General features: G+C 42.1%; 1 protein-coding gene across 1 annotated transcript; it reads right to left on the minus strand.

Moving 5' to 3' along the window:
- Positions 1–117: 117 nt before the first annotated feature.
- On the minus strand, positions 118–19933 carry LOC306788369 (uncharacterized protein). Its single transcript, XM_079283872.1, has 7 exons — positions 19440–19933; positions 19221–19319; positions 15932–16012; positions 15565–15684; positions 1689–2180; positions 1353–1441; positions 118–1219 (listed from the first exon to the last, which is right to left on the minus strand). Exons 1-5 carry the CDS (start codon positions 19504–19506, stop codon positions 2080–2082), a joined length of 468 nt encoding a protein of 155 aa, XP_079139998.1. The 5' UTR covers positions 19507–19933; the 3' UTR covers positions 118–1219; positions 1353–1441; positions 1689–2079.
- Positions 19934–19940: the final 7 nt, after the last annotated feature.

The raw sequence follows: 19940 nt of genomic DNA on the forward strand, positions 1-19940 counted from the left end.
ATGTATTGAAATGCTTTGTATCAATGCATTTTAGCTCCACACTTCTCAACCTTTGTTGTGTTGAACTGAAAAATAACAACAAACCATAACAAACCACAATGATTACTTGAATATGAATGCTGTTAAATATGAACATTTTAATATTGGAGGAAAAAATGTCATGTTTGTTCATTAAAACAACATCAAATTATAGTAATCAAATTGTTTTAACACTTTGTGAAAAAAAAACAATGTGGAAATTCCTGAAATTGTATTTTTTTATGTTTGTGTTTTTTCTGTTTTTAATGTACAGTAACCCCATTGTCAACCAGTCAGGATGACAAATCTGTACACAGCCTGCCACCTAATGGGTGTTTGGCTGTCTAGAGTAGGGGCAAGTTGTGCCTTTCCTTAAACTTGTCCTGTTTTTGTATTTTGCCCGCCATAAAATGTGTAAAAGAATAAAATAGTTCCCTGTGTGTTGGAAATCAGTATGCTGTCCTCTGTTTAGGAGACGTCTCCACTGTGCCCTTTTATTGCAAATGATCTGATGGTCTGAGTGACTGTCTGTTTGTTAGAGCTGTGACAAAGTGCACCATTCATGGGGTTAATAGGTAATACAGAGCCACTGCCTTCTCTGGAATTTAATTTGTGATCAAGTTTTGAGTGGTTTTGGCAGATCAACATGCTAAATATTCATTTTTTTCTTCAAAATTCAGCTGTGGCTTAGTTTAATAAAAATAAATAAAAATCATCTGATATGTCAGGTCCTATTCATCTGCTTCTGCATTTGTAGATTATATACATTTAGTAAGGGGAGTCATGGCATGCATTAACCTCTAGGAAGACTAATATTTATTGAATGTGTTGGTTAATAAGTAATTTATGTTTTACTGAAAACTTGTGTCAATCCTAGGCTCATGTATAAAGCAGGGGGAGAAAAAAAGCTTAGATTGTATCGTTTTCTTGTAACGTTATATCCACTGGCATTTTGTTTTATTTTGAAGGCCATGACCGGAAGTAACGCGAGACGTCATGTCCAGCTCAAAAGACTACTTGTTAATGCGTACGTACTTGAAACAAATGTTTTGATTACATTTTATTTCGGAGGAACATCACCGGAAACGAATCATTCCGGTGACACGGGGCCCGGCTGCACCGGGGCCACAACTCTAACCAGGCTGCTATTGGCCAGAGTTTGCATCTCCTCATCTGTAATCTCGAACACAGGACAGCTTGCCTAAAACAGTGACATAAAAAGAAATGCTCTAGACACGATACGTGTTCACCAAACTCCATCCTCCTCGACCAATTACAGCTCTGGTGTGAGTAATTGATTACATGACAGGGCGAATACAGTCAAATTCACCTACCTGGTAATGACTGTGGATCGGGTAGGACGCTATCTGAAGCCCACCTGCCCTCAGTGACGCCAACATGTTCGGATCGTAGTACTGGTAAACTTCAAGAAGAAAAACAAAGATATTATTTGAGATTATAAAATGCAGGATTCAGGTTTGGTGTTGAAACCTACATTTGTGCATTCCTAATTAAAAATGACATGTATTCAACACACAAATTAGTATATTTCAGTATGTTACAAGTATATTGTAGCTGAAAAAAGGAATCTACTCGTAAAGTGATGTAAATAGTGTGGTTTATAACTGTTCCACCCAAACTCCTAACAGGTTAACTCATGTCATGCTCACATGGAATGTCGTAGCCAGGTTGATTTTCACCAGTGTTGATGCTCTCGGTGACGCAATCTTCCACCACATCCATGCTTGTGCCTGTAGAATTGGATAAAAAGAGGTGAAGTTAGTGAAGCCTCGTCTGAATAACAGGCCAAGCGTCATCAGTTTACGTTAAATAGGTTGAGGTCAATCTTAGTTAGAAAGCTAAGTTGCTTCATGACAATATAATTAACTGATAACGTTAGTAAAGTAGCATTAAATTCCTAATTAAAAATGACATGTATTCAACACACAAATTAGTATATTTCAGTATGTTACAAGTATATTGTAGCTGAAAAAAGGAATCTACTCGTAAAGTGATGTAAATAGTGTGGTTTATAACTGTTCCACCCAAACTCCTAACAGGTTAACTCATGTCATGCTCACATGGAATGTCGTAGCCAGGTTGATTTTCACCAGTGTTGATGCTCTCGGTGACGCAATCTTCCACCACATCCATGCTTGTGCCTGTAGAATTGGATAAAAAGAGGTGAAGGTAGTGAAGCCTCGTCTGAATAACAGGCCAAGCGTCATCAGTTTACGTTAAATAGGTTGAGGTCAATCTTAGTTAGAAAGCTAAGTTGCTTCATGACAATATAATTAACTGATAACGTTAGTAAAGTAGCATTAAAAGGAGCTTATGGTCTAACTAACAGAATGTCCCGGTTCCGACACTTTTCGTTAATGCTGACGATACATATGTCCCAGGTACGACCAGTTAGCGTAACGGTGGCCTGCCTCGGTCGGCGCTAGCTGCTCTTGGCCTGTCTCGAACGATTCCGTCGTCACGCGCTTTCCGGTCATTACGCTGTCATTTTCTTCGGCGATCGCCAACCAAACGTAAGTAATATTAATTCATACATATCAAATAATCTACGTGCCAAATTTCATGAATATATATGGACGTTTATATGTCTAAATACTATAGGAAAGTGACTTTGATGAGAGGAAGCAGAAAAAACGCTCGGGCGACGCTCTTTACTCTGAGAAGTGTCTCTGTATTTTCTCCGTATTGCTAATATAAGTTAGCATACGAGTGTAGTTTGTAGCTAGCTTTACACTACTTTGTCTAGCCAATGAAACTATAGCATTGATGTGTGACATAATCTGTCGTCGAGGGGAGGGAGGCAGAAATGGTGTGTCTGAAAAAAACAGTTGTGGCCGCGGGAAAAACGATCAAAGAATCATAGCGCGAGTTAAAGGTAGGCTGCTGCTTGTTTGGTCTTAGCTCTGAAACATAACAGCAGACATGTAAAATAAAATGCTTTTCTTGTTTATCATAAGCCAGGCTACATCAAGTATAATAATGCACAATGATCTGATCAATTATGCAAATAATGTTGGTGTGTGTGTGTGTGTGTGTGTGTGTGTGTGTTTGAGAGTGAGCGAGACTGTACATTTATTGAAAGCCAGCAGTGGCTCTTATGATTAGAACTATTTATGTAGATAAGCCTCCAATATAACACAGTGCTGTTATACAGTATATAAGGTTAACCAAAATGTAATGTTTTTGACTTAAATGTCTCTCTTGTGGTTTATGTTCCTGCCTGAAAAGAACAGAGACAGAGAACAGCGACAGAGAGAAGGAAGAGAAGAGAGGCAAAGGGAGACCGCAATAAGCAGAAAAACAGTAGAAAGCAGACTCAAAGAAGCAGAAAAACAGTAGAAAGCAGACTCAAAGAAGCAGAAAAGACCAGAAAGCAGACTCAAAGAAGCAGAAAAGAACAGAAAGCAGACTCAAGGAAGCAGAAAAGACCAGAAAGCAGACTCAAAGAAGCAGAAAAGAACAGAAAGAAGACAGCAATAAGCAGAAAAAGAGTAGAAAAGACAGGAAGAACCTTTAAAGTAACAAAGGTAGGTAATGTGTGTCTGTGTGAGAGTTTTTTTCCTTTACAGGAGGATCAAGAAAATAAGAGATGGATATAGAAATTGTAAATCTACAATGGTTTAAGGTAAATATATGTATGTCTATGCATGTGTTAAATATGCATGAGTCTATACATGGCAATCTGGCAATTTATAAAACTATTCAATTCATTGAGACATGTACTGTGGCTTTAAAACAAATTTTGTATTTAATTTCTTACTGTAAATGTGTATTTGCAGATGCCAAACATGCGGCAAGTCAGGAAGAGGGAGAGGAAGACGAGGAAGTGGACCCAGGAGGCCATGACACAGGCCCTACTGGAGGTGAAAGCAGGCAGGCTTTCTCTACGGCAGGCAGCCCAGCAGTTTGGGGTCCCTAAGTCCAGCCTGAGTGACCGAGTCAGTGGAAGGGTGTCCTCTGACTGTGTCTATGGTCAGAGGACACTCCTCACCCCTGAAGATGAGGATTCCCTGGTGGAGTACTGTTTGTATTCTGCCAGTCACGGGTTTCCACTGACGAAGCCTCAGGTGAACGAGTGAACACGAGTGAACACGAGTGAACGAGTGAACGAGTGAACGAGTGAACGAGTGAACGAGTGAACACGAGTGAACGAGTGAACGAGTGAACGAGTGAACGAGTGAACACGAGTGAACACGAGTGAACGAGTGAACGAGTGAGAACGAGTGAACGAAGTGAACGAGTGAACGAGTGAACACGAGTGAACGAGTGAACGAGTGAACGAGTGAACGAGTGAACGAGTGAACACGAGTGAACGAGTGAACACGAGTGAACACGAGTGAACGAGTGAACACGAGTGAACGAGTGAACGAGTGAACACGAGTGAACACGAGTGAACACGAGTGAACGAGTGAACGAGTGAACACGAGTGAACACGAGTGAACACGAGTGAACGAGTGAACGAGTGAACGAGTGAACGAGTGAACGAGTGAACACGAGTGAACGAGTGAACACGAGTGAACGAGTGAACGAGTGAACACGAGTGAACGAGTGAACACGAGTGAACGAGTGAACGAGTGAACACGAGTGAACGAGTGAACACGAGTGAACGAGTGAACGAGTGAACGAGTGAACACGAGTGAACGAGTGAACGAGTGAACACGAGTGAACGAGTGAACGAGTGAACGAGTGAACGCGAGTGAACGCGAGTGAACGAGTGAACGCGAGTGAACACGAGTGAACGAGTGAACACGAGTGAACGAGTGAACGCGAGAACACGAGTGAACGAGTGAACGCGAGTGAACGAGTGAACGCGAGTGAACGAGTGAACGCGAGTGAACGCGAGTGAACGAGTGAACGCGAGTGAACGAGTGAACGAGTGAACGCGAGTGAACGAGTGAACGAGTGAACGCGAGTGAACACGAGTGAACGAGTGAACACGAGTGAACGAGTGAACGAGTGAACGAGTGAACACGAGTGAACGAGTGAACGAGTGAACGAGTGAACGAGTGAACACGAGTGAACACGAGTGAACGCGAGTGAACGCGAGTGAACGCGAGTGAACGAGTGAACGAGTGAACACGAGTGAACACGAGTGAACGAGTGAACACGAGTGAACACGAGTGAACACGAGTGAACACGAGTGAACGAGTGAACGAGTGAACGAGTGAACGAGTGAACACGAGTGAACGAGTGAACACGAGTGAACGAGTGAACGAGTGAACGAGTGAACACGAGTGAACGAGTGAACGAGTGAACACGAGTGAACGAGTGAACACGAGTGAACGAGTGAACGAGTGAACACGAGTGAACACGAGTGAACACGAGTGAACACGAGTGAACGAGTGAACGAGTGAACACGAGTGAACACGAGTGAACACGAGTGAACGAGTGAACGAGTGAACGAGTGAACACGAGTGAACACGAGTGAACGAGTGAACACGAGTGAACACGAGTGAACACGAGTGAACACGAGTGAAGACGAGTGAACGAGTGAACACGAGTGAACACGAGTGAACGAGTGAAAGCGAGTGAACACGAGTGAACGAGTGAAAGCGAGTGAACACGAGTGAACGAGTGAACGCGAGTGAACACGAGTGAACGAGTGAACGAGTGAACGAGTGAAAGCGAGTGAAAGCGAGTGAACACGAGTGAACGAGTGAACGCGAGAACACGAGTTAAGTTAAAAGGTTAAAAGGTTAAAGAGACAAATTGGTTAAAGTTACAAGACATGGTTAAAATATTTATCAGATAATACTATTTCAACTATAATAAGAACTATCCAATAATGTATCAGAAGTAAAAGCACAATTGTAACTTGTAAAATGTGGGATTAGACGAGTAATCTGAACTCTGTGGGACGACAGAAGCGCGCAATTAATAGCTGATTCCTCCCAGAAGGTGAGAGGCTGTCCTCAGACGCAGTTCCAGATTGCCACTCTGATCCTGGAACTGGAAAAAAGAATTCCACTTGTGAAAAATTATTTTGTGATATAACAGACACTTTGAAGTGATAAACTTGTAATCTTGCACTTAAGTTTCGTAAGAGTGTTGGACAGACGTGTCCTGGTTAACGTGTAGTATTTAAAGAAGGTTTGGTGTTTCCATTCAAGTTGAACTAAGTCTTAACACGAGTGTTTTGAAGATACTGTCAACGACCAATTAGGTAAAATGGGTAAAAGTCAAAGTGAGTCTGAGCAGCTTGATGCCAAGGTTTTACCTTCAATAATAAAATATATGCGAGACAAAGATAATCTGACTGCCAAACAATGGCAAGAATGGATCAAATGGGTTCCCTGAAAAAGGCAGTTTCAGCCTACAAAAATGTTATTAACTCAAAACTTGTTTAAAGCAAAAGGAGAAAGAGGAAGCAGAAATGTATGGAATAATGTCTAAGGGAGAAAGAGAGAGATTAAGAAATAAAGGTCAGAAAGACAAATTAGAAAAAACAGGGACCAATAACAGATAAAATTGAGTAAATAAAAAGGAAAATATACTGCCGAACTCTGTTCTGTTTGTTCTATTTCTGTCCGAGGGACACGGTCAAGTGGACCCCAGAGAGGGAACCACTGACGCACAAACATTAACACAGAGGGAGAGTTAACTTTAGATTCTGACTGTTTAGTGTAGTTTAGACTATGACAAACTAGACAAATACATACCAGATGTACGCAAATTAAGGTTTTAGAAAGTTACCACAAGACAAGCACTATTAAAGGAAAAATGTTCAGAATGTCACATGCAGGTTGATTAAATGGATTAGATAAAATGTTTGAGGAAGTATTATTTAGAGAAGGGAAATAAGTGGTGAAGTTACGTATAATGGACAGAAAATACTGCTGCTGTATCTGTTTCTCTGTCTCCCAAGCAGTACGAGTGTTTAAGGGGGAAATCACATGTGTGTCCTTGGCATGAGGCCCAGGAACGGAGAGGATGTCTGACTGGCTGCCCAGTCAGACCCACACTCACTGACTTCAGAAACAGAGGATCCTGGTAAACTCTACAGTGATAAGGGTGACGTATACAAAACAAGAAGTACATCAATATCAAAGAAACAACTTAACTTATGTTTGATAAGAAAACACACACCATGGGTCCAAATGTGTGATGTAAGACAGGTGAGGGGTGCTAGTGTTCACCCAAAATCGTGATCTGCCCAAGTTCAAAATTTGATTTCCACCCATGCAAGGAGCAATATCTACTCAATCGAGATATTAATGATATTACACCCGTTCTTGAGTCTTTAATGAAGGTTGGTATAATAATCTAATCTTATGATACACCGGTGCACGCACTAAAATTTTTCCTGTAAGGAAAATTCGAGACTTGAGGGAACCACCTGAGTGATGGTTGTCTAAGATTATAAGCAGTTAATGTATCGGTGCATCCACGAGCACCTCAAACTTTGGCTGCATAAGGTCACAAGGCTAACTGTCCAAATTGCAATTTGCTCTCGATAAAGTTTCATATCTGGGACATGTGATCACAGCAGAGGGCAGAACCCTCCCTCCCAAGAGAACACAGGCAATTAAACTGTGCCCAAACCACAAACTGAGAAACAAATGAAGAGCTTTTTAGGAATGACGTCACAGAATGACAAACCACTTAGAAACAGAGGCTTTCCTCTATCCATGATTCATGGTAAAGATCTTTATGCGCATGACAAACTGACCTGGACCGACCGCTCGACTGATGCCTTTAATGACAAAGACTTTAATCCTGCTACTCTTTTTCCTGCTGCAGCAGATGGAGAGCCACATAACTGTTGTTTCTCCTGAACAGGTCTGCATACCGAGACCTGACCTCACAGACACGCCCACCGAAGCTGATTTACAACTGTTAGTGGACGGTTTGGCATCCCGCTCGCCGGACACGGGAGAAGGGCTGGTTGGTTTGCTGTAGTCTCATCACATCACATGACACACTTTTCTGCTCAAGCTGCAGATCATGTGGCTCTCACAGGAGCCGGTAAGCTTGCTGCCAACAAAATAGTTAACTACTACACAGACTGTTGCTATGCCTTTGGTGTAGTGCACCACTGTGGCACCTTGTGGAAACACAGGAGCTTTTGGAAATCATCCGGCAAAACCATTTCTCACCACCGTCTCGTGGCCGACTTGCTAGAAGCCATATTGCTCCTTAAAGATTGTTTGTGTTATGAAATGAGATGCTTACACTAACGCTTCTGATCCATCTCAACAGGAAATGCTGCAGCTGATGCTGCGACTGAGCAAGATTTATTTATCAACAGAAATATCCCTCACTTATGATGTTCAAGTATTGCAGACATTAGCGACCCCTGCAGAGAAAGTGTTGGGCCTAATCTGGTGCAATTTAAACATTATTAATGGATAATGGATTATTATTAAAAAGTATTATGAGTACAACTTCCACATGAATTATTCTATTGTTCAGCTAAATTAGCCCACATCAGTGATAATTTGGCAAAAGGGAGAATATGTGATATATTTTGAAAGGTAGATCCACATTTTGTAGAGTTTTTAAAGTTAAAAAGGAAATTTAATAAGATATTAAATCTTATACTTTCTTTAGCTGGTCATATCAATCTTGATGTATCATCAAAGCAAATAATAACACCACGTAAATACAATTAGTATCGATATTTGGAACATTTTTATCTCTTTTACACAAAATTTTATTCTGGTGACAAAATGATGATGTAATGAACTGGCCCTCGATATTAGATCATTTAATTACAGTATTTGAATTAGTTTTTAACTGACATTAGGGAATGTAGGAAATGCAACAACAAATATTATTTATATTTTGTTTGGTTATAATTTTAGAAAGCACGACCACAGTCCATGCTTGTACCAATGACATACATCAGCAGAGTGCCAAAGATCCAAAACATCTTCGACATCACACTATGCCACTGTTTAATGTGGTACACCAACTTGTCCGACACTAAGGTGTTCAAAGATTACATTTCCTGTAAACATGTCTTGTACCATAAATATATATATAGATATATATCTATAAGTACACCAGACGTCATCCCTCTGACAGACCTTGACGTTCCAAAGAACTTCACGTTCACTGACTGCTTTGAATCACAAGGCACCCGGCACAACGCATGTTGTTCTTCTAAAAAGCCGATCCTGCACATCAGACTTGTTTGTCTGACTGTTTTCCTCCCGTAGAACTACGAAAGTGACATTTCTGTGTAATACTTGTGTTTATTATTACAGCTTGCTATCTGAGAAACATGATCTCATAAAAAAAGCCTGTGCTTTCTTTTATTATTTTACTTGATTAGGAATCAATTGAACTGACAGTTGATTCTGAATGAATATAATAGGAATATAAATACTTGGATGATAGAATGTTTACAAATTGTTAAAATTGTTGTGCGTTATGAGCCCCACTGATATGTTATCTCTCTATAACAGTTCAACAGAGATGGAGGTCCGACGTCTGTGTTTCGCCTCATCTCAGGAGATTTATTTTGTCATGTTGATGTTAACATTCCCAAGCTAGCTACAACACGGAGTTGCTTCAAACTCACAAAAACAGCTCATGTTTTGACCTCATCGATTATGTGATCATATGTTGTGCGTATGTAAACCATTTTTGCCATTTCGATAAATTGTAAACACTTTAGTGGCCATGGGAATGGCCAGAGGGGGGAGTTGTTGGCAATTGGCAATTTATCATGTTCTGTTAGATATAACTTCTAACGCAGACGAGGCCATCCGAACCCATCCAATGTAACAACTACCAGTACTCCAACCTTGAGAGCCGTGAGAGCCCAGACGGTGGTTCAGCCGTCCTGGAGGAGAGCCAGAAGCCATGAATCAAGATGAGTGCGATGCAACCACACATATTCCAACCCATGTTAGACCAGGACCTATGCCAGCATTGCCATTTAAGTTCAAACAGCCTATCCAGTGTTCAGACAGGTGCACGTTAATACACGTAGAAAGAGACGACTTCACACCATGTGGAAAGGGGAAACTAGCACACAGCTGAGGCTGATGACAGAATGAGCCGAATGTGGAATCCAAATCATCTTTATGATGCACATGTGAAATAAAAACATTGGCACTTCCTACATGAGAAGTTCAAGTGGACTCTTGTATGGATCTCAAAAGAAACACGACTATTGAGATCAGTATCCTGAATATCAAGTGTGGAACGCATGTGCAGAAATTATGATTTGCACATCGCAAAATAAGCCTCCCACTAATCATAAAGCAGATAAATTGGAAAAGTATGAATGTTTGGCCAGTGGTGGATTTGCGTCAGACAAAAGAAGGGTTGACGTAGGCAATACTACTGTGTACTGTAAAGTAACCCGAGTGTCCTGGTTCCACAGGCTAACATTACTCCTTCGTTCATTAGGAGACCGGTATGATATGAAAACCCAATACCATGAGACCAAAGTTGTGAAAACACAACTATGACCATTCCCACTCTTCATTTGTTAAGCAAACAAACATCAGACATAGCTGACATGTATGGAATGTGGTGTGAAATGCTTTACTGAATATACTGTTGAAATGGAGAAGAATTCGGGGTTTGAGGCAAGAGCTTGAGGAGAGTGCTGGCAGGGGGGTGGTCGGGGGATTGGTTAGACTAAATTTTGGGAAAATAAGGGGTCTGTATTGCTAAAAGCAGGCAGTAGCGCATTAATAGTTTTAATTGTGGCTTTTCTATTGGCATGTTGCATCGTACCCATCCTGAGGAGACAGTGCCAGAGGAGCATGGACAAACAGATGGGTGTCATGATAAACCTCCAACTGGCTCAGATGATGAACATGATGACGATGGAGCAAGGGACAAAGGCCCAGTTCGCTCAGATGGTGGTTGGACGACCGGACCTGTTTCCGGACCTGTTTCCCGTTCCGGACTATCTGGAGGACTCAGAGGACATGGGGGAAACAGGACTTGGGGGCAACTCACCATAAGAACGAGAGCCCGAACTTTGTTGAAAGTACACACGTCCACAAAACACCACGTCACATGTTTTATCATCTGTTCAAACTGTTTCACTATAAATTTGAATGTATTGTAATCAGATATTTCTATATTCACGTATATTCATAGTTATGATTCATATAATCAGTGCACAAGTATTATAGCATATAGGTTTATCACAGACGTTGCATCTAATGAATAATGAAACATTGTTCAATATTTTGCAGAAATTAAATGTGTGATGTATCAGTTAATACATGGTTGTAAGCAAGAACAGATTCACTTCATACCAAAAAGGTGGTCGCTTGGCGGGAAAGGACCATAAGGGAGTTTTTCCTGCATTGCAATCTGCTGGTTTTTTCGCCCTTATATGAAGGTGAATCTGAGCATTGAATGATGTTATTTGAATTATCTTACGAACTCAAATGTTCTGTATTGTATTGTTACTGTATTGGTATATAATCAATCACATATAATTTACAAAAATCACTTGTGCTGTTGCAATGAAGGCAGGGATCAAAATTTTAGGTTCCAGTTTCGCAAATTGACAAAAGTTATAAAAAGTTAGGATGAGGGTTAAGAAACCCTCAGAGGAGGGATGTGTAGGAGAAAATCTGCATTATAACTGAACTGAACTGGACTTGAACTAAAAACAAGTTACGTAACGTGTTATTGTGAATTCGAAGGAGATATCGGGAAATTGTTCTGTCTCTGTTAGCTTTCGGGAAATGCCTCCCTCAGACAGATAGTGTGATTAATCTCTCAAAAGGACGAAAACAACACCATACATAGAGTTGTTCTCTGTAAAAACGAAATGGAACCCTCCCCGATGAGAAGCCCAGATGTGTCCTGTTTGGATTGAACAGACAGGTTTGACTGATGAACCACAGCTGAAAGAGGGCGTGTATTTGGTCTATAAAAGGGTCCCTCGGACTGTTAGATGTTGAATTTGTTTCCATATGCCATGTCGCATGTTCGAATGTGCATTAAACGATTCCCGCTGGATTGCAAACTCTGATTCGTCCTGTCTCCATCCTCATTTACGCTTCCACAAACGCGAGAACACGAGTGAACGAGTGAACGAGTGAACGAGTGAACGAGTGAACGCGAGTGAACGAGTGAACGCGAGTGAACGAGTGAACGCGAGTGAACGAGTGAACGCGAGTGAACGAGTGAACGAGTGAACACGAGTGAACACGAGTGAACACGAGTGAACACGAGTGAACGAGTGAACGAGTGAACGAGTGAACGAGTGAACGAGTGAACACGAGTGAACACGTGAACGAGTGAACACGAGTGAACACGAGTGAACGAGTGAACACGAGTGAACGAGTGAACGAGTGAACGAGTGAGAACGAGTGAACGAGTGAACGAGTGAACGAGTGAACGAGTGAACGAGTGAGAACGAGTGAACGAGTGAACGAGTGAGAACGAGTGAACGAGTGAACGAGTGAGAACGAGTGAACGAGTGAACGAGTGAACACGAGTGAACACGAGTGAACACGAGTGAACACGAGTGAACGAGTGAACACGAGTGAACACGAGTGAACACGAGTGAACACGAGTGAACGAGTGAACACGAGTGAACACGAGTGAACGAGTGAACACGAGTGAACACGAGTGAACACGAGTGAGAACGAGTGAACGAGTGAGAACGAGTGAACGAGTGAACGAGTGAACGAGTGAGAACGAGTGAACGAGTGAGAACGAGTGAACGAGTGAGAACGAGTGAACGAGTGAACGAGTGAACGAGTGAACGAGTGAACGAGTGAACACGAGTGAACACGAGTGAACACGAGTGAACACGAGTGAACGAGTGAACACGAGTGAACACGAGTGAACGAGTGAACGAGTGAACGAGTGAACACGAGTGAACACGAGTGAACGAGTGAACACGAGTGAACACGAGTGAACACGAGTGAACACGAGTGAACGAGTGAACACGAGTGAACACGAGTGAACGAGTGAACACGAGTGAACACGAGTGAACGAGTGAACGAGTGAACACGAGTGAACGAGTGAACACGAGTGAACGAGTGAACGAGTGAACGAGTGAACGAGTGAACGCGAGTGAACGAGTGAACACGAGTGAACACGAGTGAACGAGTGAACACGAGTGAACACGAGTGAACACGAGTGAACGAGTGAACACGAGTGAACGAGTGAACACGAGTGAACACGAGTGAACGAGTGAACGAGTGAACACGAGTGAACGAGTGAACGAGTGAACACGAGTGAACGAGTGAACACGAGTGAACACGAGTGAACACGAGTGAACGAGTGAACGAGTGAACACGAGTGAACACGAGTGAACACGAGTGAACGAGTGAACGAGTGAACACGAGTGAACACGAGTGAACACGAGTGAACGAGTGAACACGAGTGAACACGAGTGAACACGAGTGAACGAGTGAACACGAGTGAACACGAGTGAACGAGTGAACACGAGTGAACGAGTGAACACGAGTGAACGAGTGAACGAGTGAACGAGTGAACACGAGTGAACGAGTGAACGAGTGAACACGAGTGAACACGAGTGAACGAGTGAACGAGTGAACACGAGTGAACACGAGTGAACACGAGTGAACGAGTGAACACGAGTGAACACGAGTGAACGAGTGAACACGAGTGAACACGAGTGAACGAGTGAACGAGTGAACACGAGTGAACACGAGTGAACACGAGTGAACACGAGTGAACGAGTGAACGAGTGAACACGAGTGAACACGAGTGAACACGAGTGAACACGAGTGAACGAGTGAACGAGTGAACGAGTGAACGAGTGAACGAGTGAACACGAGTGAACGAGTGAGAACGAGTGAACGAGTGAACGAGTGAGAACGAGTGAACACGAGTGAACGAGTGAACGAGTGAACACGAGTGAACACGAGTGAACACGAGTGAACGAGTGAACACGAGTGAACACGAGTGAACACGAGTGAACGAGTGAACGAGTGAACACGAGTGAACACGAGTGAACACGAGTGAACGAGTGAACGCGAGTGAACGAGTGAACGAGTGAGAACGAGTGAACACGAGTGAACGAGTGAACGAGTGAACACGAGTGAACACGAGTGAACGAGTGAACACGAGTGAACACGAGTGAACACGAGTGAACGAGTGAACGAGTGAACACGAGTGAACACGAGTGAACACGAGTGAACGAGTGAACGCGAGTGAACGAGTGAACACGAGTGAACGAGTGAACGAGTGAACGAGTGAACGAGTGAACACGAGTGAACACGAGTGAACGAGTGAACGAGTGAACACGAGTGAACGAGTGAACACGAGTGAACACGAGTGAACGAGTGAACGAGTGAACGAGTGAACGAGTGAACGAGTGAACACGAGTGAACGAGTGAACGAGTGAACGAGTGAACACGAGTGAACGAGTGAACACGAGTGAACACGAGTGAACGAGTGAACGAGTGAACACGAGTGAACGAGTGAACACGAGTGAACACGAGTGAACACGAGTGAACGAGTGAACACGAGTGAACGCGAGTGAACGGGTGAACACGAGTGAACGCGAGTGAACGGGTGAACACGAGTGAACGCGAGTGAACGGGTGAACACGAGTGAACGCGAGTGAACACGAGTGAACACGAGTGAACGCGAGTGAACACGAGTGAACACGAGTGAACGAGTGAACGAGTGAACACGAGTGAACACGAGTGAACACGAGTGAACGAGTGAACGAGTGAACGAGTGAACACGAGTGAACGAGTGAATGAGTGAACACGAGTGAACACGAGTGAACGAGTGAACACGAGTGAACACGAGTGAACACGAGTGAACGAGTGAACACGAGTGAACGAGTGAACGAGTGAACGAGTGAACGAGTGAACACGAGTGAACGAGTGAACACGAGTGAACACGAGTGAACGAGTGAACGAGTGAACGAGTGAACACGAGTGAACGAGTGAACGAGTGAACACGAGTGAACGAGTGAACACGAGTGAACACGAGTGAACGAGTGAACGAGTGAACGCGAGTGAACGCGTGAACGCGAGTGAAAGCGAGTGAAAGCGAGTGAACGAGTGAACGCGAGTGAACGAGTGAACGCGAGTGAACGCGAGTGAAAGCGAGTGAACACGAGTGAACGAGTGAACGAGTGAACACGAGTGAACGAGTGAACACGAGTGAACGCGAGTGAACACGAGTGAACGAGTGAACACGAGTGAACACGAGTGAACGAGTGAACACGAGTGAACACGAGTGAACGAGTGAACGAGTGAACGAGTGAACACGAGTGAACACGAGTGAACGAGTGAACGAGTGAACGAGTGAACACGAGTGAACGAGTGAACGCGAGTGAACGCGAGTGAACGCGAGTGAACACGAGTGAACGAGTGAACACGAGTGAACACGAGTGAACACGAGTGAACGAGTGAACACGAGTGAACACGAGTGAACACGAGTGAACACGAGTGAACGAGTGAACACGAGTGAACACGAGTGAACGAGTGAACACGAGTGAACGAGTGAACGAGTGAACACGAGTGAACACGAGTGAAGTGATGTAAATAGTGTGGTTTATAACTGTTCCACCCAAACTCCTAACAGGTTAACTCATGTCATGCTCACATGGAATGTCGTAGCCAGGTTGATTTTCACCAGTGTAATGACTGTGGATCGGGTAGGACGCTATCTGAAGCCCACCTGCCCTCAGTGACGCCAACATGTTCGGATCGTAGTACTGGTAAACTTCAAGAAGAAAAACAAAGATATTATTTGAGATTATAAAATGCAGGATTCAGGTTTGGTGTTGAAACCTACATTTGTGCATTCCTAATTAAAAATGACATGTATTCAACACACAAATTAGTATATTTCAGTATGTTACAAGTATATTGTAGCTGAAAAAAGGAATCTACTCGTAAAGTGATGTAAATAGTGTGGTTTATAACTGTTCCACCCAAACTCCTAACAGGTTAACTCATGTCATGCTCACATGGAATGTCGTAGCCAGGTTGATTTTCACCAGTGTTGATGCTCTCGGTGACGCAATCTTCCACCACATCCATGCTTGTGCCTGTAGAATTGGATAAAAAGAGGTGAAGTTAGTGAAGCCTCGTCTGAATAACAGGCCAAGCGTCATCAGTTTACGTTAAATAGGTTGAGGTCAATCTTAGTTAGAAAGCTAAGTTGCTTCATGACAATATAATTGTCATCAACGTTACACTTATGAAGTTAATTAACTTAACTTTAATTGGACTTTCGTAACATTCATGTTTCAAACTCCCCATACTGACACACTTAACTTTAAAATAACTTGGCTTCTAACGTCATTAATAATGTCAACTTTAAAAAAATACATAAAATGCTACTGGTAAGCTAAGTTAGCATTAGCTAACGTTAGCTCCCCAACTAACGGTAACTACTCTGAATTGTAATGATCTTTTGCGCAGTCAGGTTTGAGTAAAGTCGCATAGAATTATGTCGACATAGCGTTGTATTTTTGGGGGGTCATAACACACGAAGAAAAAACTCCATGAGAGGTGAACTGTGACTTTACCTGGGTCTGCAAACTCACTCCGGATCTCACAACCGTTGAAAGTTCCCTAACTGTTGAAGCCGTTGGAGTTGTAACGTTCTTCGGTAATAAAGCGCTCGAGAGGACAGTTTATCTAAGCTGCGCGCTTGAGCAATCGCGCACTGCTCGCACATTCTCAGCGCACAAGAAAATCTATGCAGCGCATAAAATAAAATTCAACATAAACGTATTAATTAATATCTAATATTAGTCCTAATCTTATCTAATCAATTAAACCAATAATAATAATAATAATAATAATAATTTTGTTTTCTGTACTATTTTGCAACGTAACTCAGTGAGTGACAGGTGTCCAGCCAATGATACGATTCGGTTCACTTACGCTACGCAGCCAATCATAGCATTGACACTATTGCCCTGCCCATTCGCGCCGTGCAGGTTAGCTAGCTATCAACAGTGCGGCGGAGTTACGAGACGCAAATGCTAACCCCTTATCATGGCGAAATGAACGGGCAGCGACATAAAGTCAAAGCAAGAAGCAGACGAAGCCATCAACCTGGACAAAGTGTACAACCATTGGAGAAGTGAGAAGGACAGACGTGAAAAATAAGGTAAAATTTAAGTCAGATTTGTGCATATTCTAGTGACATTTATTAAGATTTTTTACTTATGGATATTAATCATTAAATGATGTTACTACTAGATAATTTATGGGTAGTAGAAATGATAATAAAAAACTGAGTAATTACATATTTTACAGACAGAGTTACAGGAATTTACACTGTATCACAAGCTACAGCACACGTCATTGTGCAAAATGTGAATGTTTTAATGTGAACAAAATGTTATGTCTGAAAGGTGTATATGTATCATTTCTTCCAGAACAGGACCTCACACAGGCCAAAGCAGGACTCTTCCCATGGCCAAGCAGGACTCTCACATAAAACTTACTACACATCTCATGAACAACAAGATTTTTGTCTTTTTCCTTTAAAGTTTGTCAAATCACTTATATTAAAAGTAAACTAGTGAAAATTGCTGCTGTAATTTGATTCTTTTAATAAGCCATGTAACTTGCTATGATCCAAGGTTTTGAACAGGTGTGATACTGGTGTGTGGCCACAGCGTGCACATCTGATGTTGCTCACAGTGGTCCTCAGTGTGCTCAGGGAGCTTGTGTGTATGCCCAGACACATGAAAAATTAGAGGGAACATTGGCTACACCACAAATTAGCTAATTCCCTTATTTGAAATCTAGAATTAAAATAACAAGGTAGCAAAACCTTCTCATATTGATATTTAACGTGGATGGATAGATGGATATTCATGTGCCAAAATGTAGTAAAAGTAAACTGTGCGCCATTGAATTTTTATTTGGCATCGTTGAATTGTATTACAAATCTCAGTATTGATCCAACATTTTCCATAAAAAATAATAGCTAATGCTAATGATAGGTGATATAACAGCAGTATTGACAATAACGATAATAAAGAAAACTATAAATGAAAACAGACAGTGTCACAGTTCATTTAAAAAGCATGTAGTTATAGTAAAATAAACTAAAAAGAAAAACCGACAGAGGGAGACATTTTGTGAATGTTGGTCGTGGACTAACTATTTAATGTAACAGAGAAGATTAGTACGGAATGTCTGATCCAGAGGAAAACGTTTTTGTTCATAAATTGTGAGTGTGAATCAAAGGGCTATATCATGGAGATAATCACTGCAGCATTATCAACAGTCAAGGGAATACACAGGATCTTAAAATGTACCCCATGACACACAGGAGCCAGTGAGTCCAAATGCTAGAATCTGTTTGGATTAAAGTTAGGCATGTGATTTTTTTTTTCTTAAGTATCCATATGGTCTTCATTTAGAGATACAAAAAAGTAATTATCCTCCACTTCTCGGTTTATCCATCCATAATAAGTAGTTGCTTTTGCATTGAAACATCTATTATTTTAGTATAATCAAAACGTTTTCACTGTTCTGGATCCCGATGGTTGGAATGGTTGAATTACAAGTATGCATGACCAAATACATCAGTCAACGTTTAGTATTTGCATGCCACGTTTCAGGACATAGTGGAACTAATATACTGTATGTGACTATGCATAACAACTCAAACATAATCCCTGTAACTGAAATAATTGTTTTAAATAATGGAGGTATAACTATTTTTAAACAGGCGCACAATATGGACCCCTCTGCTGGGTCAACAAGGCCCTCGCGGCTCGCAGTCGGTGACGTAATTCCCCGGCGACTGGAATGATTGAAAACATTAATCCGGTTGATATTTCAGTATTACACCAGTGTTTTGTCCGGGAGCTGGACATAATGGCTTTGGAAATGGTCCCCAAAGACCTTCGCCATCTGCGAGCCTGTCTTCTTTGTTCTTTAGTGAAGGTAAACGCTCAAACTAGCGTCCCTGCTAACGTGTAGCCGCTTCCTGCGCGCTGTATTTGTCTTCTGTTGTCAAACAAATGAATGTAAGCTCTAAAGTAATGCTTTTACTGTTACCTTTATTTACTTAACAATACCAATACACATACTGAACCCGTTCCATGGTCTAGTTTGTTCGTCTACTTACTAAATTCAAACGTATCCTGTCTGTTGGTACGTGAAGTAGCTTGTGTGCTACTTCACATGTTTGTATCCATTCAGAGTTTATAGTTTTTTTACATGATGGAAAATGGGACTGAACACTGGAAGAACGCAGTGTACTTGTACTTGATAGGCTCTTACCTTTGACAGGAAAGTAGAAGGGCTCTTTGGTGAGATCGGGACACTCCACAACACTCACCTGCACTTCTGCAAAGTTGTCTTCCAGTCCTGCTTGCAGTACTGCAACCAGCAATACGTCATTGTTACACTCTCTCTCTATATATATATATATATGTTTATATACAGAGATAAACATGCCGTTTCATGAACATTCATAGGCTGTGCCACTGAGGTCCTTACCACCACGCAGTTCCTCCAAATCTGGCGCGTGCAGCTGAACCTTTTCAGTTTTGCTGATTTGTGCCATAATTGTTGTTGAAGTTAAAAGTACCAGCAGGCTGTCAGCGGCGCAGGAACGGTGGACTGCTAAAGCGAGCACATCCAGAGTGGTTGAAGACCAACCAAAGAGTAAATACTAGCAAGATAGTTCCTACCCCACACAGTTTGTTTCCAAGTCTATGCAGCCCGTTTAGTAGCATAACTGCCATATTTTTTGAAATATATATTTTTATTCCACGGGTACTATTGTAAGAATAGATGGAGTTTTTTGTCACATTCACTTGTGAATGTTAAACAAACGGGAGATTAAGAGCGGCTCGTATTTACTGAGGGAATTTCAGACAAGGAGACAAAACGGAAGTATAAAGAGTGAATCCTCTTGCTCATTTGTCCATTACCGCCTGCTCGGTGGTCATTGGTCACGTGACTATTCGTCACGCAGTAACATTTAGAAACTTCCGG

The sequence above is a fragment of the Melanostigma gelatinosum genome (genome assembly GCF_949748355.1).
Source record: "Melanostigma gelatinosum genome assembly, chromosome: 14".
NCBI lineage: Eukaryota > Metazoa > Chordata > Actinopteri > Perciformes > Zoarcidae > Melanostigma > Melanostigma gelatinosum.